At 34.6% G+C, this 24,351-nt stretch overlaps 1 protein-coding gene and 1 long non-coding RNA gene across 2 annotated transcripts; one reads left to right on the top strand and one right to left on the bottom strand.

The window, feature by feature from the left end:
* Positions 1 to 449: 449 nt before the first annotated feature.
* Positions 450 to 1,432, bottom strand: LOC126600253 (uncharacterized). The gene is made up of 2 exons (XR_007615397.1): positions 1,069 to 1,432; positions 450 to 976 (listed from the first exon to the last, which is right to left on the bottom strand). It is a non-coding gene; the product is annotated as an uncharacterized LOC126600253 (long non-coding RNA).
* An 11,084-nt stretch (positions 1,433 to 12,516) lies between these two features.
* LOC126598967 (agamous-like MADS-box protein MADS2) lies at positions 12,517 to 18,188 on the top strand. The gene is made up of 8 exons (XM_050265365.1): positions 12,517 to 12,843; positions 15,864 to 15,942; positions 16,116 to 16,177; positions 16,568 to 16,667; positions 17,026 to 17,067; positions 17,213 to 17,254; positions 17,372 to 17,520; positions 17,788 to 18,188. The coding sequence occupies exons 1-8, from the start codon at positions 12,659 to 12,661 to the stop codon at positions 17,873 to 17,875; spliced, it is 747 nt and encodes a 248-aa protein (XP_050121322.1). The 5' UTR covers positions 12,517 to 12,658; the 3' UTR covers positions 17,876 to 18,188.
* Positions 18,189 to 24,351: the final 6,163 nt, after the last annotated feature.

Consider the following 24,351-nt stretch of genomic DNA (forward strand, 5'->3'; position numbering starts at 1 on the left):
TGCTCACCAAGGTCAAATGACTTTGGCGCGGAAAATGGCGAAATTTAAGGCTGATAAGGCTAGAGAGAAGGCAAAAACTGCAGCTGTTGAGAAAGCATTTCAAGCTAATGAGAGGGAAATAGAGCTACTTAGGCAAGAAAGGGAACATGTTAGAGAAGAAAGAATGGCTCAACAAGATTGTGAAATATTTTTGGAAGTCGGAGAAAGCAGAAGTGGTGCGAAGGAGGCGTGCAAGAGAAGCGAGAGCAAGATGAGATGGTCCTAGCACGACAAGAAAATATCATCCTAGCACCACAAATTGGTTAAGTGATGATGAATAAAGTACTTTTTGTAATCGGAGCCCATAATTTTCCAATCATTTTGGGTTGTAATTTATTATTTATTGAATAGAGTACTTTATGTTGTTTCCAATTTATTGAATTTAGTACTTTATTTAAAGTGAGAGTAAATTTATTTAATTTAGTAATTTATTTCAAATGACATAAACACACCAAATAAAATTACATAAACATACCAACTAATAAAAAACTCACTAAATGAACTAAAAAAAAACACACCAAATAAAATTAAATAAACACACCAAATAAAAACAAACACACTAATGGCGTGCTTACATAGGGGGAAAGGATATGGCGGAATGGGAATCATTCTTCATTCCTAATTATTCCTCTATTTACCAACTTAAGCGGAATGAACAGTTCTGCGGGCCCCACATAAAATCCAGAATTCATCTCCTGATATTGTCGGAATTGGATTACCTAGAAGAAAGTAGTATTTGGATTCCGGGGAGAAGGCTCCATCCGGAATCAAATTTTCCTTCCCAAAATGTCATGCACCTTCAGTACTCTTTTCCATCTTCTTGTTGTCCTCCACCATCCTCTCCAGCAACTCTTTACTCCTCTGCCGCCTCATCTCGCTCCACCAACTCAAAATCCTCCACTTCCTCCTCCATAGGATTCGACACAGCAAAATCAACCTAAAAATGGCAAGCATACCCAAAGCTAAAATCAAATCTTCAGAAAATTCAGTAACAAAAGGAAACGAAAGTGACGGAGAAGAAAGTGGTACCAGAGAGGCCGAGGGAGAGGAGCGAGTTTAGGTGAGAGAGACACGAAAAAGACTTAAATTGGAGCTCAGGGTTGCGGAGTCCCACACTGAGGTGCAGGCTTTGACGCCTGCACGTCGCCGAAGAAAAAACGGTAGGAACGGTGATCTCTCTGCCGAGATGAGGCTATGAGCCGTGGGTTCTAGATAATGCCAATTTGGATGAGAACAGTGGGTTCTAGGTTTGTAGATAAGCACGAGAATTCCACTAAAAAATCTAAAAATAAAACAATAAAAGTTTTACTAAAAAATAAAAAATAATAATGGTTCTCTCTTAAAAAAAGAAAAAAAAAGAAAGAATAAAGATTTACTAAAAATAATTAGCATATAAAATAGATTAATTAAACTAGGGGTATTTTAGTAATCACAATAGTTTTCATTCCGATTCATGTGAATTAGTAAACAGTTATCATTCCTACTCCGATTCCAGACAGTTTTAGTAAACAACTTCAAAAGGAATCTGATTCTGATTCCCCCTCATTTCTATTCATCCTCAATTCAATTCCTCTCAATTTGATTATGGATTAGTAAACGCGCCCTAAATGAACTTAAGTATTTTGAGTTTGTTTCAATTCTCACTGGTGCTCTATCAAGTCAATTTGTCAGACATTGTGCATATATGGCATTTGAAGTGCAGTATATCGTTGAACGATCAATTCATTGTAATGTCAATCCCTTTCTAATGGCTCATGTTGCACGGGTTCTTTGGTGGCTTCATGAGCACAATATATACGTGTTCTTGAATTGTTCATCATGTCTGGCTCATATTCATCAACGGCATCATAATCGTACTCATCTTCCACAATCATGTTGTGAAGAATGATGCACGTCATCATGATGGATCAAAGTGACTCTACATCAAACATTCTCGCATCACCCCTGACAATCGCCCAGCGAGCTTGGAGGATACTAAAAAAATGCTTCACATCCTTCCTGCACCCCTCTTGACAGCTTACAAAGTGTTTTTCCTTTGCACTTCGCGAACGTGGTACAATTTTGACAAATGATGACCACCTTGGGTAAATGTCGTCTGCTAGGTAGTATGGCCCGTCGTACATATGTTCGTTGACACAGTACTTTTGGTGCCTTTCCTTGCAGGACATAGTTGAACATTGGGGATTGGGAAATGACATTTAGGTCATTTTAAGCTCCCGAAATCTCCAAAAAGGTGTGCGAAATCCATGTATCAAAAGATGCCACCGCCTCCATAATAATACTTTTTGCTCATTTTCTGTCCCCATAAGCGCCTTGCCATGTACTTGGATAGTTTTTCCACGTCCATTGCATACAATCGATGCTTCCAATCATCCTAGGAAAACCTCGCATCTCGGTCTTCTTTAGAAGCCTTTGCAAGTCCATGTTAGTAGGTTTTCGGAGGTACTTTGCGGTGTAGATAGATTCGACTGCTCCGCAAAACCTCATCAAGGACTCAAGAATGATTGATTTCCCCATCCTCGCTATCTCATCCACTTGGTCTGCAGATGCTCCATAAGCAAGCATCCGCATCGTAGCAGTAATTTTTTGCTCAGGAATGAGACCCATAGCATCAAAAACATCATTCTTTTGCACAAAGTAAGAATCATGGTTGCAAACAGCAATCATGATTTTGTTGAACAAATGTTGTTCCATTCTAAAATGACGTCTGAAGTACGTATCAGGGAATGTACTGTTACGGACAAAATAATCGTCTAAGATATTCGCACCTTATCGTTGCCTGTTTCTATCAAGGTTTCCGGAACAGCTGGGCCTGGATATCTAAGCCACAACTTGGATGACTCAACAGGAATGTGATGCTCTAGCCATTCTTGCTTCGTCATCTCTTCTTCTACGCTCTTCATCCTCTTCCATCTCATTTTGAGCCACCAAGAGATGGAGCATTCCTTCTGATTGGTTAAACAATTCTTTCTCTTGCTGATCAATTTCCCACATCATCCTTGAAGAAAAAGACATTGTAAGAAGGAAACAGAACCTATGAATAATGATACAGATTTTGATTTTGGTGAAGAATGAAGCATAAACTATGAATAATGATAGAGATCTTGAGAAAATTGGTGTGAGATTTCAGAGGATAGATGATGGATTATATGGAGGATTTAGGTTGTAGATAGTGCCACGTGACATGCCATCATTTGTTAAAAATTTGATCGAAATCTATCCTCAAAGATTCTGAAAAGGTAACAACATGTGCCACGACGGCATTGGATAAAAATCTTATCGAAATCCATCACCAATAATTGTCTTTTCGAATAATGACACGTGGTGCAATGAGAACGATTAAAAATCTTCTCCGAAATTACAAATAAATTTATTTTGTATTATTTAAAAAAAAAATTTATTACCTATTACCAGGGCTATTCAAGTGCAACAGTGGAGATGCAAAAGACATTTACTGTTCATTAAGGACAGTTACTGTTTACTAGGTGGATTAAATAATGAATAGTCTGGTTGGTTTCCCATAGTGATGTTGCTCTTAATTCAATTCCAAACAATCACAGAAATTAAAAAACTACAGCTTTCAAACGCGTGTGGAGGCTAGTTACTAGTATTGGCTTGCCACATAAAAAGGAAGGGGACTACGCTAATTCACATGGCAATGTGAGTCCACGACAAATTGACAATGACAAGTTGACAACACGAGCCGTAACATTGTTTATAGACTTGCTTCTATCTGGACCTTAGCTGGCTTCAGCCTTCAGAGTTGTATCTGAATGGTCTAATGTATATTATGTCATCAAATTCGTCCCTTTCAAATGCAATTATAATGATAATTTTTTATTATTTTCATACACTTATATCTTTAATTTTTTTGTTCTTAATTTGATCAATAATCCATGGAATTTACATTCAATCTGATGACTCTTGGGTCTTATGTGCATACGTCTTTATCTCGAGAATTCAAGGACCTTGTTTCCTCTGCCTTTATGGCTTAATGTAGTATCTTTTCAACCAAATAATTTCAAGGAAATATTTTCTTGCATACAACCAGGAAAGAATTCTCACACGCAGTTGGGGATATATACTTGTGTTAACATTTCATGATTACAAGATGAGGGATGTATACGAGAGGATATAATCCTAGTTATACAGCAAAATCTCTCAAAGATCAGAGGGACAAACAGAAGGATTGGCATATATATTGTAGACACAAAATTATCAACAACAATTGAAACAAGAACATGTGTACAAAATAATGAAAGGAAAACTAATGAAAAGGGCTTGAAAACTTTGAGTTTTAATGATAAGGATAGAATAAAGGGTAAAGTGAATAGTAGCAAATTTGACTTTTTAGTGTAAAAATATGGTTTTTCGTTAAAGTGAACAGTACCATGGGCTTTTCGTTAAAACTCCCAATAATGAATTTGTATTAATGAATTCAGGGACACAATCTTTGTAGCTATTCTTTTGCAAGAATATTCCTCTAATTCGATCTCCAAAGTAGAATTTGATTCAAACGTGGTGAACACTTGATTTTTAATCGGGCTCGTAATTTCTTCAAGGAACGTCGATGCTTGATCTTGAATGAAATGGAACCACGAGGAGCTTCACGTGATCAACACGTGTTTGTTGCGCTTGTTAATTATGTACGAGCTTGACGAATAACACAAGAGTGTTTGTATGTTTGGTGTTTGCATTGGCCAGATAGCTTTCTGATTTATCGTTTTCTCTGATGTCGTCTTTCTTGAAAATGAGCCTAGAATTTGTAGGTGATTGAGTCTTAGTTTAGAATCCCCAATCTAAATCCCATAATTTGCGGGATTGATTTTCTAATTTAAATTAATTTAAGCTAATTATTTAATTTAGCTCTTAATTAAATTAAAATTTTTAATTTAGGAAATTAAACACTAATTGATATAATTTGTCCCCTTTTGCATTTGATTTGATTTTTTTAGTACATCGATAATTTTACACTAGGAGGAGGGGGAGTTCAGCTAAGCCACACAATGGGCAACCTAATTTGGTATTGAATTCGCCATCCACGATATTCGAACCTAAACTCTCACTACTAAGCAAAGAGGAATATCACCAAACCGTAGTACTGAGTGGCTGTATTTGATTTGATTCAAACTAATTGATATAATTTAGTCATTAATTAAATCATAATCAATAGTTTAATAAATTAAACCATAATTGAGGGATTTGATCAATATGGTTAATTTGCTTTTTTTTACTTGATTTGATTTATTTGATGAAGGTCTCAAATGTCGACATGTGTCACTCTTAATGACTCGTCCGACTTGATGAGTCACATGGAATTTGGCAATATGCATGGTGTGCACCTATTGACCCTAAAAACTATCAAGCCTACGTGGCATGCATGCCGAGTAATTAATAAGCTAACTACGTCATTCGGTTGTGTGCGGAGCATGCCAACTCGTTTGCCGGGTTCAGCCGGGGAGTAAAATATGTTAATGTGGTGTTGGGCGCGCTGCGGACTTCTTGATCTTGCGACTGTGGCTGAGGAATGAACACGTCTCGGCCTTCGGGTTCTAGAGCTTGAAAACAAGGTTGCTAGTTCTGCAAAGTTCAATTTCAAATTCGACTTTCAATGTGCCCAATATAGTAACCTGTTAACACCTCACTTCGCTGAGAAGGCTGATGAGATGACCTACACCAACGAGGACTCAGAAATCCTTGTTGACCGAGACTTGGATAAATAACCAGTCGGTCTCGAAGCAATGTTGTCTATCCAAACTGAAGGTGCTTCTTGGTCGGCTGATTCTACGGCTCCAGTGTTGTCTATCTAAACTGAAGATGTCGCCAAGGTTGTTGAGAAGCTTCGCTCAATGCAATTTATATGTTGATTTTAAAAGAGATGTCCTCATTGCAGATTGTCCGTGTTTATAAACGTGAACTTTCACGATGACCAGATAACCAAGTTGCAGAGTCATCCGCGAACCATACCTTGTGAAATAATAATCATGAACTACCACACATTATCTTCTTACTTTTTGTGATATCGTAATGTTAATCACTGCGATGCATTGGATCTTTTAATCTTCACGGTACACCACCATCTTAACGTTTCAAACAGATAAAATGGCATATCCATATGCTAATCATCCAAAGTTGCATCCTTGTACCATTGTTCCACGTGGTTCTGTATGCAAACCCATTCAAATATGGAATCCATGCAACTATGGCTGGGCACTGGCTGGGTCGGGCCCAATTTTGAAGGAATCAAACCATACCTGTTTTAAAAAGTAAAGGGACGAGTAAGTCAGGGTAGAAGGATTTTGAGTTTTGAAACCGGGCTTTACCCGACCCGTTATTTACTGGACCCACGGGCCCCATAGGTCAAACTTTATTTTATTTTATTTATTTATATAATTTATAAACTAAGAATAAGCACAATCCGACTTCAACCGCAGTGTCGGTTCTAGGCATGGAGACCCATAATCTGACCACGACAGGCATCCACTGCTTTGCGGGAGTGGATGCAATTGAGTCTACTAATCGAATGACAACAATGGTGGAGGCTTCGTCGTCGTAGCTACAGCTAAGGCTCCGTCGTCGCAGCTACCAAGATATGCGCCTCTATCTGCAATCCATGCTTAGACCCATCAAAATGAGCAATCCCTTTTCTCCAGATCCTAAAACTCGCTCGGGTTTGATGGGTCAGCCGTCTTGTACGACCCAAACAAGGTCTTTCCTTGCCTGATGGTGCTCGCCGGGAAGTTAAAAAGAGAGGATGAATGGTCCACAAGTGGTGATGATGCTCGCCGGAATGTGCGCCATTCTGGTGGAGGTGGCGGTGAGGTGTGGGTGTGGTGTGTCTGTGCTCCTGGAAGGAAAGTTGTTGAGATGGGGGGAGAAGAAACAAGGAGAGGAATGAGGGAGAAGGTTCAAAGGATTAGGAAGGGGGAAAACACAGCGAAGTGGGGTGTGTGTGTTCTTAAAGGGGAAAAAGCATCCAGATAAGAGAGAGGAAGACAATGAGACAAAGAGATAGTGTTCTCGAGAGTGAGAACTGGTCGGTCCAGGTACCCTTTTTTTTTATACTTTTGGACCCGGCCTGCCCCTAAAATTCCAAAGCCCCGCCCCATTTTTCTTTTTAAAAATTAGGAACCGACCCCGACCAGCGGTTCTTGTACCCTTTTGCCCACCCATACATGCAACTAACTAGATACCATTTTGATTAGGATAGAATCCTAAAGCTGCACAGCAAGCCCTTACAAAACTCTCCTTACTGCCATATTGATTGTAAAGGGTTGGCAAGCAGCCAGATGTGCAATCTCCTTTAATTTCTCCACAATTCGATAAAACCTTTAATTATCTGCAAAAGAATCCCACACATAACTTTGTAAGCTTTAAGGATATTTTCAAGATAATTACTATGATTAAAATCAATAGTAATGCCAAGAAAATTCTCTTAATTTTCATAATCATCCAACCGCTTCGATTGCTTGGGCCGAAAATGTAAAATCGGGTCCAAAAAGCGCCATATAAGTCCGAACGAGTCAAAATTTAATTTGTTGATATATTTCACCAAAATTTCGATATCTACATATATAAAAATTATTGACATATATAGTTATACAACATAATCTCTCAGAGCACCAACAATATTTTGCTTCTAGCATCAATTATATTATCTTTAATTATTAACCCGGAGAAATTGGAAGAATTATTAAACGTATTGAAGTTGCACCTGTCTAAATTCAACAAACGAACTTTAATAGCTCTTCTATTTTTTTCTGGGTTAATAATTGACGAGAATATAATTGATACCAGAAGCAATATATTATTGGTGCTCAATCAATTACCGGTTCCCCTTCATCTCATAAATAAGATGTTGATTTCATTGTTCTTATAGTGCGGACCAGCCAAACACATTGGAAAACAACAAGATGTGACAGAAGACCCATGGATAAACCCCTGATGTTGCAAGGATGTTTGCTTAAATTAAGCAAGTATAGCGTAGATAGATTCTAAATTATCAAAGTTAAATTATTTGCGAGGCATGATTAAATACTTTAATCTAGATACGGCCAACCTAAACACTGAGGTGCTGCACTGCAAATTTTGTTTACCGACTTTGTACAACTACAATGTTTACAATACATAAGATTTGGCATAACCTAGCTAATTGTGGTAGAAATTCTAAAATAATTACAATTGTAAACTTAATAAGTACACAAAAAAAAAAAAACCCTAAATAAGGAGAAAATGACACACCCCGATCCTAGAATCGAGGCGTGCTGGCCATCACGTGGGAGTGACGTAACCATTTACACAGTTCGGAAGCAAGATATAACAGAAATATGAAGGAATTTAAACCAATCACTAGCAGTAATAACTCACTCTTTTATGCTAGTAGGTTATTACTGCTAGTGATTGGTTTAAATTCCTTCATATTTCTGTTATATCTTGCTTCCGAACTGTGTAAATGGTTACGTCACTTCCACGTGACGGCCAGCACGCCTCGATTCTAGGATCGGGGTGTGTTCCCGAATGAGGGCATGCTGGCCGTCACGTGAGAGTGACGTAACCATTTACACAGTTCGGAAGCTTTAGAGATACAATTACTAAGATATAACACCCGGGGGTGAATCCTACATTTGTGAATTCTGTCAAAACACCGCCAAAATATAATATGAATGCATCAATATAAATCAGGCGAAATAATAAATCAACCGGAGACCCTACACGGCCCGGGGCAAACTCCGAATTATCATGCTACGGTGGTGGAGTGGGCCCGGGAAGTGATCCGCCCCGGGCCGGGATGTGACAGAAAAATCCAAAGATGAATATTCTACTCTAACTTTGTTAGGTAGACGAAGATAAACATTATTTTCTTACCATTACGTTGCATATCTAGAATTGTAAAAAGGACTATGCTTTTGCGTATCATAAGAAAAATTTTATTCGAACGCATGTAACTTCACTCTACACCTAATTTAAACTTAAAATATAAATTGTCTTTTTTTACCCTATTGCATAATTATCATCAAATACAAAATGAAATTAACAATAATACTAAAATGTATCAATAAACTCACACTCAATAAGCAAACTTTACCATCATGCAACATTTATTCTACACCCTCATAAAGAAAAAAAAATCTTTTTGACAGATGGGTGGTGATTTTTAAGTTTTGAATCGTTCAACTAAGGTATTAATAATTGATTTATGCACCTTTTTTTTCATCTGATTTCAAGTGGATTTTTTTTTTTTGTTTTTTGTTTTTTTAGTGTTGAGCGTATTGCCTGCAAAAAAGGTCTTGTTAGTCCAAGTATGTGTGTAAAACAAACGAAAGGAAAAATGGATTATGCCAATCAAGTTTTTTCATTTGATTTTAAGTTTTTTTAGCGTTTAGGAGTGTAAGGTTCTAGCCGTGCGATTTTCCATGGTTGTAGCCGTGCATTTTTGTTTTTGTAATGCCTACGAAACTGTTCAGTTAAAGAGAGACTACAATATGTGAGTGATGAATTAGCCACATAAGCAAACAAGCATATTACCCTTTTTGAATAATCACTCACATATTGTGGTAAACATAATTCATTTGACTGCTCCCTTTACACCTTGAATGAGTAGCAGAACATTTATTTTGGTTTTTTATTTTCTAAATGGGTGTAAAGATAATTTACTTATTGAATTGAGTTTGTGAAGGTAATTTAAGTAATAAATTTGGGTTTAAAAAGATATCAATAGTTTTAATTAGAAATAATATGACTGTAGAGTATAAGTTGAATATGAAAAAAAATTATATGGATTCAAATAAAATTAAGAACTGTTATTAACACTCCAAAAATCTCATTCTACACTCCTCACAAGTGTATTTTTCTTTCTAATTATTGAAAGTTTGGAGTGCCAAATGAGATTTTTGGAGTGCTAATAACAATTCCCATAAAATTTCTCAAAATTATATTAGATAGAATTTACCAGAAAAAGAAAGTTCCTCTATTAAACAAACCCAGTATGACCATATATGTGGAAGGAAGACCAAACTCAAGCACATACACCATTTCATTTGACTCCCGAGGGATCATATATATATGGCACAAATGGTTAACAAGGTTGTTAGTTTTTTCATGCATATATTCTTTTCTCGATCGCCACTTCTTTTTTTTTTTTGGTTAAGAAGTTGTTGGTTTTCTCAAACCGAATCAAACCCTAATTATAATGAATTCTCCATATAGCTTTCTTCATATAACGTAAAACAGTAGAATGTTAAATGTTTGGTTACTTTAACAACGTTGGATGAACATGGATATTCATGGACATTCAACTGTGTTAGAGACTTGGATTATCTCGATAGGAAGCAACAGTATAAAACTTCAGTTTTTCTTTCGACATTTCAAGCTATTTAATTGAAAATAAATTGAAATTAATTGCAAACATTTCAAAATAATGAAAACTGAAAGTGTTATCAAACGGACTCTCAAATAGTCATTGTGGATGCAAATTTCTTCCTCCTTATCTTGGACAAAATTGCACCTACAAAATAAATAACACATTTGGTTATGGCCACAAGCCTCACGCGCCCACGATGAATGGGGGGGGAGGCTTTGGCCGAAGAACCTCCGATGCCAAAGTTAGAATTTAGAGAGAAATAGTGTTTAGAGAATTTTGGGATTTTTGCATGAGTATTGGAATGATCTTTTGGTGAAAATGGGAATCTATTTATAGGGATAGGGGTGGCCAGCCTAGCTAGGGTTTTTGTGTTTGATTTAGGTTTAAGTAGCCAATTTATTTGGCTATTAAACATAAAATGAATGTTTTGGTGGTTTTTGGAATTAATTGGCTAGTTAATTAGGGTAATTAATAAGGGAAAATAGTGGAAAAGGTGGAGAATAAGATGGTTTACTTTTCTTGATGGGATTGGCCGGCCACTTTAGTAGTTTTAGGTTTGGATGGGTGTTTCAATTGATAATTAAGGGATTGATTAGGTAATTAATCCCTTAATTAGTCAATTATTATGATTTTAGGAAATATGAAAGGAATAAGTATATTATTTAGCTAATTGATTAGCTAAATAATGAAATGGGAAATATATGAATAAATTAGGTTTTAAGTTGATACCTATTTTGGGCACTTTTGACTTGGTTGAGGGATAATTGCCTGCTGCTTACGCGTAGGAATCCCGTTATGCCTCAAGGGTAGTTTTGTCTTCTTTTGTCAAAAATCCATGTATCGCCTTGTGATTATTTTTGGCTCCACAGTCATTTTATAATGCTTATCCACCTAAGAAACTCTCATATCTCGTGTCTCATATATGTTTCTTTTCTCTCATCGTGTAATAATGAGATAGATAAAGAAAAATGGTTGTGACACATAACATATGCAAGTTTTTGTCCATCAAGCTATGCTACTCAAAGTTTGATTAAACTCGAGTACTTTTTTTTGGGTAACATAAGGCGGGGTGGATCAACTTAAAGAATTATTACAAATAGTTCTAGTCTTAGGGACTCCCATAATATCATTAAATAACTGAGTTGATCCAATCAAATCAGAAAAAATCTCGAGTACTTAGTTGTTTCTTTAAAAGTAAATCGCACTTTTACTTCAAAAGTTGGACATATGAATGGATTTGCCTAGTCTAATTTCTCTCTCGTAGCAAGCCATTATTGAAAAAAACTAAATTGGCATGAATAGGTTGTCTCTAACTTAGAAGAGTGTTTGAGAAAATTTGGGTAAAAAAGGACTTTAAAAGTTGTTTTAGCTCGTCTACCGAAGGCACTTATAACTGAAGAAACAGGTGGCCTTACTTAAACATTAGGTATTGTATATATCTGACATAATTTGAGTGCTTCCCAGTTAGGAGTCGACACGCATTCATCCAACCAAAAGCATATACCTGTTGCTTGACGTCCGCTAGGCAATACAAGGTAACCTAGAGGCCTAGACATTGTACAGTATTTACTATTTGCCAAAATATGAGTACAAGAATGTTTAGCTTTTCGTCGTGCTTACTCACGTATGAAATCCGAAAAGTATGAGTTTCCTATTAAATTTATAATTTAATACTTTAGAGTCAAGAATCGAATCAACTATATAGAATCGAAAAATGGTGAGTCTCTTTTAAAAGTTAATAATTAAATACTTAAAAAACAAATCAACTAAAAGGCCAGTCGGTCGGATTCTTTTTCCTTAATTTCTCTACTTTTAAATTATTATTTTTTTGGTAAAATCTACTTTTAAATTTTTTGATTCCTTCGTCCTCCAATTTTTGAAGAAAGAAAATTTATTTCGGAAAAAAATGAAAAAAGTAAATAAAAAATAGATGATGCAGTGGAAAAGCTGGACCATAGAGTGAAACCAGGCAAAACCCTCGTACGTATGGATGGATGGATATACGATACACAGAACACAAGGATATTTAATACATGTTTGTATAGTGAACACTATAGCTTGTAGCTACAGGAAAGATAAAACCAAACACCAATGCAAACACCCTTTTATCAAGGGTTTCCATTTTCTTCATGTTACCCTCATCTTTTTATCCCTTTTGGTATACCCTAAACACACAGCCTCCTGAAAGAAAGTTTGTCTACCTCTGATCTTAACCAAGTAGAGAGAGAGAGAGAGAGAGAGAGAGAGAGAGAGAGAGAGATGGGCAGAGGCAGAGTTGAGCTGAAGAGGATAGAGAATAAAATTAACAGGCAAGTGACCTTTGCCAAAAGAAGAAATGGGCTGCTCAAGAAAGCTTATGAGCTCTCAGTTCTCTGCGATGCTGAGGTTGCCCTCATTATTTTCTCTAGCCGTGGCAAGCTCTATGAATTCTGTAGCAGTTTCAGGTATATATATATATATATATATAAATATATCTCTGTCTCTCTTTTTCGGCACACTGAAAATTTTCTATACATTTTTTAATGTTAAAGATGCATTTATTTTACTTTGGATTTACGTATTTGATGAATGTGTGTGGCCTTTTTATTTTATGCCAGTGGCTGTAATGAGCAAAAATAAGTGGGTTTTCCCTCATTTTCTTTCTTCTTCTTGATTTATTCAGCTCAGATGTTGATCCGTTCCAAGTAATCATTTTAAGCAAGAAGATGCTCTCTTAATTATCGTTTTTCTCATAATTAAAGATCTAAACTCTTTTAATTTCTCATCTTTCTTAATTTTATTTCTTTGTAGAACACTTTTTGCTCTTGGATTTGTGTACATTATGGTAAAAGATAATTCATTAGGTTTTGAAACAATTGATGAATCAAATTTACTGGGTTGTTTGGAGGTTCACAATCTTAATTTTCCTATATTTCTAAATTGATCTTAGTTTGATCTTTATATTTAATTAGTTTTAAACACTAATTTTCCCAAATTTAAGGAAATGGAGTTTGTAAATCTAATTAATATTGTTAAGTTGTGAAATTGTTAACCTATCGATATATATATGAAACGCTTAAAGTTTCCTAAAATTTTAAAATTTTGATTTCGCTTTTAGTATTTGCTGCTTATAATATGTAGGATTCAGCTAATTTAAACAACTTTCCTGAATTGTGAACCATTTTGTAGATAGAATTGGTTTATTGTTTTTTTTTTTTTTAACTATTTTTATATGTGTGTATTTTCTTTACTCTTTTAAAACCAACAAGATGAACACTTTGATTCATGGTGTTTTCCTGAAAAAACAATTGACAAGAAACTTACAGATTCTTTGATCATTTCATTGTCGCCAGTCGAACTTTTATTTTTTAATGGGAGAGACCAGTAATACCCCGGTCGCTGTTATGATTCGGTGCAGGTTAATTTGATGTTTGATATTTTGTGAGTCATTATTGGGTTGAGTTCACTTTGCTGGTTTAGGTCCATTCATTCACCGATTATCCACATCTGTTTTTTTGTTATCTTTTTATCAAATTTTACTCAATTTTAAAATTAAATATAAGAACTAAATATTGTTTCTCCTTGTTCCTGCTCCAAATTCGTATCTTAAAATTTTCTTATATCTCCATCACATATTAACTGTATTAACTAATTTATGTTGCTGGTACTATATATATATATATCATATATACTAGTATGAATTTATAAATGTATAGAAGATGAAAATTCTTTGAACTATTTTCATGGATGATAGGAAGACTAATTTTTATTTATTTTTGTAGATACCTTTATCAGAGGTTATCAACTTATGATATAGGTGTCATATATAATGACATATAGGTATCAAAGCTAGAAAGCACATGTAGTAGAAAATTCCAATTTAAAGTATCAAAATTGTTAGCAATATCAACTTTTACGTCCACATTACCACCAAAAGCCCTTTTGTCCATAATATCGAACCTTAATGAAACCAGCCCAATGCAATTAAAAAATACGTTTACCTTTCAAAGATGCTATTTAAGAAGGAGAAGTAATGCGAGTGGCAATAGAGCCAAGCAGATATACAAGAATTTTAGGAATAATTTTGAACAGAAATGATGCTTATAGTTTCTGTCATCAGTGCTCAAGTAATTTGCATATTTTTCCTTCTTTTGTTTAATTACTCGTCTACGATTCATAGTGATATGTATTGGCTAATTGTTTACAACATTACACTGAAAGTACTTTGCAGACATTATGTTTCTATATATAGTTTTAAGTATTATATCTGGTTTCAAATTAATGGACATGAAGTCAAGATTTACTAGAAAAATGCCCAGCTAATTTTGTGTTCCAAACTTCTTTTTAAGTAATATAAGAGGTGCCATCCTTTATTTTAGGGTTCCAAGCAAGCAACTAACAATAAACATACATGAAACTGAAAACTCAGAGGTTCTCGTTTTTAATGTAGTACTAATCCAAGTCGCATTAAGCCAATATATATACGAGGTATACTGACAGACAACTTAGCACTGGATAGTAGCTCGTTCATGTTATCTCAACTGTTAAATGGTGTTGAACATTGTATTATGGATTAATTCAGTTTAGCAAATGTGTGTGTTTGTTGAGATTTAGAAGATTTGTTCGAGGAATTTTCTGTTGATTGTAATTATTAAATTAAACTGGTTAAGGGTTGAAGGACGGGGAGTGATCTATCAAGGGTCTGATACCTTCTAATTTTTAGGAGAGGAAAGAAAGTAGGCTCCAATAGTATGTCAAACACTAAGTTGTTAGAGATAGAATCTCACTTAAATGGATGATGGACTTTGTACGAGCTTATAAGTAAGCTGGACTACTCATCATATTGTTATTGGTTAATTTTATGATGGAATCTCAACTTTCTTCATGGTATATGAGCATTTTGTCCCATGTGCAAAGCTCAATGGTCATACGTGGTCCACATCACCTTGATTGTGTTGTCCATGTGTTAGGTTTGAAAATTCGCCACACATTAGGGGCATATTGGGATAGAATTCCACATTGATGGGAGGATAAACCTTGCGTGGGTTTATAAGTAAGTTGGATTATTCCCTAAATTACGAATTAGTTTTATGTTGAAATCTCAACTTTGATGACCAGCCCTAAGAATTTTGGTTCTCTAATCGTGATAAACAAGAAAGGAGTAATTACAGCCACAATAATGGTCCAATGACCAAACCCTATTTATAGTTCAACTCGCCTAGTCTTTTCATCACCTTTTGGTTTAGACTCCAATTTTTTTTATATACTGGATTGCTTAGTTTGAAATTGGTCTACGAAAATATGTGTTTACACATCTAAAAGTTAATATTTTTAAATTTTTTGTTCTCTTCTTCCGAATCTACATGTTTTATTAATTGTGGATTCAATGATCTATTAATTATTCTAAAAGTTTCCAATCCTTTTATTTTTTATTTTTTGTGGTTAAAAATGTGATCTTATTGTGATTTCCAATTGTTCATCTTAGCATGATGAAAACGCTTGAAAAGTACCAAAGTTGCAGTTATGGTTCCCTGGAAGCCAACCTACCAGCCAACGAGACCCAGGTAGCTCCTTAAGCTGGAGTACCATATTATGAGAACCAAAACAATCCAACTTTATCGAATAATTTCAATCAGTATTCGTTTGCGTGTATAATATTAAATTTTGTTGATTCGAGAAACCTAGCTAGAAACTGTTGATCTAATGACAAAATTGTATTTAATTTGTCCCCAAGCAGAACAGCTATCAGGACTATTTGATGTTGAAGGCAAGAGTTGAGGTCCTCCAACAATCTCAAAGGTATCACGGTTTGAATGCATAAATTTCATTAAGTAATTTTTCTCAGCTTCCAACTTATTGGTTTGAGGTGAATGTTTTGTGTCCTATATTGTGAAGAAAGTTGAGGTTCTACTATAAAACCAATAGAAATATGGAGAGCAGTCTAACCTCTTATAAGTTCTTGTAAAGTTTATCCTTTTATCGATGTGTGACTCTTTTACCTTCATATCCTCACACATTGTTCTACTCCAATGAGCTAATATTACCTAATCCTCTATTTTACGTAAAATTAAGTAGATTGATGATTTTTTTTAATTACTATTAGCCTTAAAGTGAGGGGGAACAGTTTGAAACTATTACAATAATTTAGGATGCAGATTGATGACATTCTTGAATTAACTAATATTGCAGAAACCTTCTTGGGGAAGATTTGTCCCACCTGAACACAAAGGAGCTTGAGCATCTTGAGCATCAATTGGAGACCTCTTTGAAGCAAATTAGGTCAAGAAAGGTAATTAATTAATTAACTCAAAGAGTTTTGGTTTCACCTACTGAAGCATGTTCATGCATGAAACCCTAATTTGTACTTCATAAATAAGGATTACAAATTTAGAAAGAATCATGTATTACTAATTAGTCCTTTTGAAAACTCCTGGCTTAACCCGGACAAACCTGGCCCTTCGCTCCTTGAGCCATATGTGCTTTTATGTGGATAGACTGAGGCATATAAATTTTATAGGTTATCTTCCTATATATGATTAGAATACTAGCTAGAATTTTTCATTCCAACTTACACTTCATTGTTATGCATTTTCAAGAGATCGAAATAATTTTCTGATAATTTCTTTTTGCCACTTGTTATTGATCAGACTCAGTTTATTCTCGATCAGCTTTCTGATCTTCAAAACAGGGTAAGTCATTAACTAATCTCGTTTTTGCATTGATCGATACTCTTCTACAATATACACAAGCATGATATCGCCTTTCTACGTGTGTGTGTGTGTGTGTGTATATATATATATTTCATATCTGGCCTTGCCTCTTGCTCCTGAGCAGGAACAGATGCTAGTTGAAGCTAACAAAGCCTTGAAGAGGAAGGTAAACAAACAAAGCCTTGCATGAATATGAATTATTCATCAAATTTGTTTAGGGTTGAAACCCTTCAGCATTTTTCCCCAAGTGTTTATATACATGTATGTATAATTAAACGTACAGCTGGAAGAAACAAGTGTGCAAGCTCCAGAAGGAATGGCATGGGAAGCTGCTGGCCATGGCCCCAACAACATTCAGCAAACTCGGCTTCCTTCCCACTCAGAAGCCTTCTTCCATCCCTTGGAAGGAAACAACTCCAGTTCCCAAATTGGGTAACAAATTTCACCTAAAAAATTAACCGCATTAATTATTTTTGTATTAATCAACAACACTTACTTTTGAAACTTATTTATGATAACGTCCCTGCAACTCAAGCGTTGTCTCACTTAACCTTTGAAACTCAAATTGTGTTATTTAAAGAGTTAAGTGACACAATTTAAATTTAGAAGGATAAAGTGAATAAATAAGCCTTCTTTTTAACCAATCTTTTCCTTTCTCTCTTTTTCTGACTACTTTGCATAAACTCACTGGTTATGCAGATACACCCATATGGGTTCAGATAATGAAATGAATGTTGGAAATCCGGGCCAGTATGTTAATGGATATATTCCTGGGTGGATGCTTTGACTTTGATTATGCATATAATATCCATCGTGACATATAATATACATATACATATATATATGTATATGTATGGAATAAAATTAGCAAGGGATCATGTTGATCAAGCTTTTATAATATTTTCTGTTATGATCTTATAATTCTATGCAACTTGTAATGATTCTTGAAACAATAAGAATAATATATATATATATATATATATATATATATATATATATATATATATATATGTTTTGTAAGTTGAATTAATGTCATTGAAAAACTTCTATGAAATGTATGAGACCAATTTGTATATATAAAGGTTTACAATCCTTCTTTCTTTTTCTTTTTTTATTTCGTCAAACAATAGGTTTATTAGATTAGATGTTAGATGGTCTTTTAGCCAAAATAGTTCCTAAAATTTGCCTAACTCCTCACTATGGTCCCTGATATTTGAAATCAATAGAAGTAGTCCTTGAGATTGTCCACCATCAATATTTAATCATTTTGGTCATTTGGTAAAAAATTATGTTAAATAAGGATCAAAATGATAAAATTACCCTTAATATGGTAAACAACATGCCAAAATGATTTGACAAAAATTGAGGGTATTTTTATCATTTTATCCTTAATTTATAGAGATTTTTCACGAAATGAACAAAATGATTGATTGTGGACAAACTCAAGGACCAATTCTATAGATTTCCATTATCAGAGACCAAAGTGAGGAGTTATTCAAATCTCAGGAATCATTTTTGCTAAAAAGTCATTTTAGGTTAAAGAGCCAACGAGTTCGAATTCAAGTCGCGATGCAAAGGCAACTCCTTTCTACCATTTTGATAAGAGGCCACTTGCTTATATCTTAAATTTGTCAATCCTTTTTATCACAGTTTGTATCTCAAATTTGTAAATTGCTACCATTTATTTATTTATTTTGCATTACTGACACAAAACAAACGCATGAGTACCCATTGTCCTTATGAAACATTGCACAAGATCATAATTTGGTTGTACTCTTTTCACTACAGCGAAAAAGTTCTCAAAAGGTTCAAATCTTTCTTTCACGGTGATCAAAACAATGACATGTATAGACAACCAAATAATGAGAAACCTTGGGCCTGGGCTCCCAGACTTACTTGTGGGCCCAAAGATTTTGAGAATGCTTTACCCAGTGGTAAAATTAAACTATTGGTCCTCTCATTGCTCTCCGCCAGGAAAAATTAACTACGGTATGAGGTATCCGGTATCCACTGATATTCTAAAATGATATTTTTCAACAGGATTTTGCCCTCCCTAATGACCCCACATCAGTTATTGTTACCTACTTAAAAGATTGGCTTTAGGTGGATATGATTTCCTTCATAAAGCCCCATTGAACACATGTTTTTTTTTTTCATTGAGAACCTCCTCCTCAGGGTTGAAAAAAGCTTATTGTTGATGGGTGTCGTTAGGGGGTGGCCAATTTCATTGACAACCTCAAAAACGCATTGAGGGCATGGGTCTCTAGTTTTTGTGCTAATTAATCTTGGTCAAGGTGAGAATCTATGTGTTGAAGTTTGAAGTGTTTTTATTGGCCTGCAACTTGCGTGGAATAATAAACTAAGAAGATTATAGTGGAATCGGATTCTGCACTTGCAATACAATTGATTTTAAGTGCTAAAATAGATAATCATCCTATGGGAAATTTGGTATTGAATTGTCGTGCTCTTATGCACAATGCACCAAAGCTAGTCTTGTGAATTTGACATATTTACTGTGAAAAGAATTTGTTGCTGATGATTTGTCTCGTTTGGGTTTATCGTGCAGTTTGGGTCTAGTCTTTTTTTAGCAAGCTCCTCCTTCTTGTCGTCGATTATTAGTTGCATATATCGCTAATGTTTAGTGGCCTAGTAGTATTTTTGTGTAATCTGTCTTTTCTTTCGGGTTTATGCCTCTGTGAGTCTTCCCGGCCTCCAAAATAGATGGATAACCGTGACTTATCACTAGTTGTCCCATTTTTTTTTTTTCGTGCAAGGATATATTTTTACACTAAGAGAGGGAGTTCGGCTAAGCCACACAATAGGCAACCTAATTTAGTATCAAATTCGTCATCCATGAGATTCAAACCTAATATCTCTCACTTACAAATAAAGAGGAATACCATCAAACTGTAATAGTGAATCCCAATTGTCCTCCTTTTAAAAAGAAAGAAAAAGAGAATTCGTGGGCCATAGAATACAATTTTTTAGCTCTAAGCAATAACATAATATTAAGAAGCAAACAAAAAAAAACTAAATATATTAAGAAGATCCGCGAGCCAACCTCATTATTTGAAATTCCGAACAAAAAAATCTCAAGTTTAAAATTCCCAACTTCTAATGGTGCATTGGAACCATAATTTATTCTTTTTTCATGGGTGGGAAACACAATTTTCAACACAACTATTTGGTTTTATTTTTAATTAGGAGACAACTTATTTGTCCAGCTTCTTACTTAAAAGACAATGAAGACATTTCCCTTTTGGATACTCCAATAACCTTCAACAGTCGATATCGACATAAAATTAATTTGGATCCCTTCGTTAACAAAAGTGCATGTCTCTTTAGTCAAACTAATACAACCAAATAGTTGAGAAGATGGCCATTTATCTTCCTACCAAAAAAAAGGACATGTATCAATCCATCAACTTGTAATTTGACCCTGTCTTAAGTCACAATTACACTGATGTGATTTGATAGGGGAAAATGATAAGCATATACTCATTGGGAAATTACTTTTGTGTACTAATTTTCTTGTACACTCATATTTATTTATAATTTATTTCTTATAAATAAATATAAGAAAAACTAATGAAAAGGGTTTGAAAATTTTAAGTTTTAATGATAAGGACAAAATAAAGGGTAAAGTGAATAGTAGCAGGTTTGACTTTTTAGTGTAAAAATATGATTTTTTGTTAAAGTGAACAGTACCGTAGGCTTTTCGTTAAAACTTCCATAAATATAAGTATGTGAGGATAAAAATGTGTAGAAATCATTCTTGTTTGAATAATTCTGTTATTGATATACGCATAACATATGTTACAGTACTACATGTGGCTGCAATCCAATGATCAGGCTCCTTATAGTTCTCCCAACACGAGATTCAGCAATCACTTTAACTTGCAAATCTCGTTTCAAATTTAGAAAGAATATGTCATTTGAGAAACTATGGGTTGGTATATATACGGCCTCATAGTATAATCAATCCACTTATATTATAGTATCGATCCAATTATGCCAGGTGTTTGTGTTTCAAGAGAAATTTTTTAGTGTGAGCGAAATATGGGGTGATACATTACGTCACGTGTCACTATATAAATAATGGAATATGTGTATTAAAAAGTATATAACTTAAAAAATAAAATTTCCTAAAACTTATATAAAAACACATGATGTACCATATGTGTTTCTGTCACAATAAAAAATTTCTCGTATTTCATCACGTAAAAGTAGTTTTTTATGTTAAATTAGTTTTTCATATATTGTGAAGGCAGCAGCATGCAGCTGTTACCAGGTTTTAGGTTTTGGAGTTGTACTGCTTTTATTTTATTTCCTTTTCCAGTCAGAATCTTGTTCTCACCTGAATCGGCCAATCAAGAAGGGGTCAGAAGAAAATAAAACGACAAGATACCTAACCTTTTGGGTGCAAATTGGGTTGAGCCAAAGCCCACGTGAAAAAGAAACCCTAATTTAATTAATCGACTGTTGAATGTTGGCAGAGAAAGAGAGGGCCACAGAGGGCAGAGACCAAAACAAAGCCAGAAACACACATAAAAACACATGTGCAACACCTTCCCCACTGATCATATTTTTACTTTTCTCTTCAGGTTATTGTTTAAGTACGTGCTTACTCGATTTTTGCCATGGCAGAAAAGGGTTCACCAAAATAGTAACATCCTTGCGATGCATGTGTGTCTCTCTGTTGGTGTTTTACAGTGAAAACAGGACTACACCAGAACAATCAACACTATATCACAGATTCCTATTTCGGAGAGGTTAATTATTACTTTACCCAACAAAATGCAATATTAATAAATAATATACATAGTTGAGTATGATATAGAAAAAATAATTCAAAACCATTTTTTTTCCTGCTTGCAAAGCCCTCATGAAGAAGTTGCATTTACCAGGAACGTTAAAATGATAGTAAATCTAACATTACGTATTTTAAGTTTCTTAAATAATATTGCATGATTTGTTTGAAATATTATCATGTTGACGTTCTTGTTTCATAGAAGTCCCTCCCCTTCTCTTGAGAATTCATTGTTATTTTGGAAAGCAATGAAGTTTTTGGCAGATGTGCTAATTTTGGTGCAATGAATAGTAATTTTACGTGGTGGGACTTGGTACCTGATTTTGCTAATGGGTCCGTGTCGGGCTTTCATTCTTCCGTTCGAGATCATGAGGAGCAAATTGTTGTTGCGGAGGTAGATACTAGCAGTGAAACTTAAGCAGCAAAATTATGGAAAATCAATTTCAGGTGACTGAAGCTGAAGAATTCTTAAACTAGAATATATGGTTTTCGTTAATTGTTTTTAGCGGGTATTGGCCTAGTCCCTCCGCTTGTTTTACTTTTCCTTTTTTCTTCATATTATTAATAAAATCTAATAGAGAGGGGACGGGCTGGGGTTTTTTGGGTACAATGGTCTTTTCTCCTTTGGGGGAGGTTGGTGCCTTGCACATGACTGTTGAAGATCTAATCTCGCCTAATCCGTCTCTACAAAAAAAAAAGGAAAATTTTTTTTTGAGTACTTCCATATGGGTAAATAATTTTCACACACTTCTCATCTACACATCCTGATCATTTGAAGTGTTTTTTTTCTTCAGAATTTACTTGTATTTTAACTAAAGATTAGTTTCAAGATCATTTTATCGAAAATGCTTTCAGCGTTGCTAAACACACTTTCAAATAAGCCAAAAAAATAAGCATTAATGTGCATAATTAGACAAAAATAATGTGAAAATCATTTCCTCAGTTTAGGCTTTGCTAAAACAAATAAAAAAGGTCAAAGCTAGCTGTTAGTAATGGGTCATCAAATCCTTTTTGAACCCCGCCAATGAAATAGTCAATTTTTTTAGCACGTTTGTTATATAGTCGAATCAGTTATCGCTCTTCCTTTTTGTTTCTAGGCAAGAGAATCTCTCACTTTCAAAATTTTTACTATTTTATTAACTTTAAACTAATATCTTCATATGACATGATTAGTTCTAATCAAATTTATAATGATGGTAATTATGTAGACGTGCATATTCCAAGTCATGGACAAAGAATTGTTTTTCCAAGTCAACTCACGGGTTGTAACTAAAGATGGCAAGTCATAGTCCAAATTTTAAGGCTATCTCTAGTTACGGAGGACTAAATTTTGTTCCTCTTCATATTTATTATTATTTTTAGCCAAATTTTTTGGTACTACATGTTGCCTGCCATCAAGTTAAAACTTAGTATGGTTCTTTCAGCTCTATTCCTTTAGCTTTTTGGTTGGAGACTGATTTTGTCAACGTCAATTTTAAAGCTAAATGTGACCTATAATCCTTAGTGAAGAGGACCTAAGCACAGCTTAAATATTGTATGACATAAAAAAAAATTATTGTTTCACCAAATATAGTAAATAAAATAGATTTATAAATTTTTGTAGTTACGAATTACACTATAACTCCCTAAGATTTTTTTTTTAGTACATCGATATTTTTACACTAGGGGAGTGGGGAGTTCGGCTAACCCACACAATGGGCAACCTAATTTGGTATCGAATTCGTCATCCACGAGATTTGAACCTAAGACCTCTCACTTCCAAATGAAGAGAAATATTACCATACCATAGTACTAAATGGCCCCTGAGATTTATTATATTTTCACAAAAAACCTCACGTTTGAGAAATAACACTAACACCCTTTGAGATTTTAATTTACTTTTATATCACCCCCTCAAAGATAAATTTACCCTTACAACTAATTACATAAAATTAAAAACTTTATAATAAATAGAAAATCAAGACAAATTAAAAGGTTCGCATTAAACATAAAACAGTAAAAGAAAAGAAATTAAAAAAATTAAACCCTAGCATCTTCTTCCCTATCTCTTCTTCTTTTTTATTGTCGGCAATACAAACCAAAAGCTAGTTTGACTATCCATTTTCAGCATCCATCGACACATATTGTTGCTCCCCAGTAACCTCTCCTAAAATGCTTTGCGAGTGGGCCAGCAACATTTCTCAATCTTTTTAGTGCTCTTTCTAAGCCATGTCTTCAACAAAAAGAAAACATATCTCAATTGCAGCCAGTGATTCTTCGTCTTGTTTATTCTTGTTATTTTGATATGTTTGTTGCTCTTTTGATTTTCGCGTGCATGTAAAGGATCAACTATAATGACCCGAATTCACCATCAAATTAGGCGTCATTGTAGATCATCTCCATCAATCCAATCACACTAAGAGCAATCATACAATTTTAGCCTTCTTAAAACAAAAATGTTAAGGATACTCTCT

Source organism: Malus sylvestris, chromosome 14, assembly GCF_916048215.2.
Source record: "Malus sylvestris chromosome 14, drMalSylv7.2, whole genome shotgun sequence".
In the NCBI taxonomy this organism is placed as follows: domain Eukaryota; kingdom Viridiplantae; phylum Streptophyta; class Magnoliopsida; order Rosales; family Rosaceae; genus Malus; species Malus sylvestris.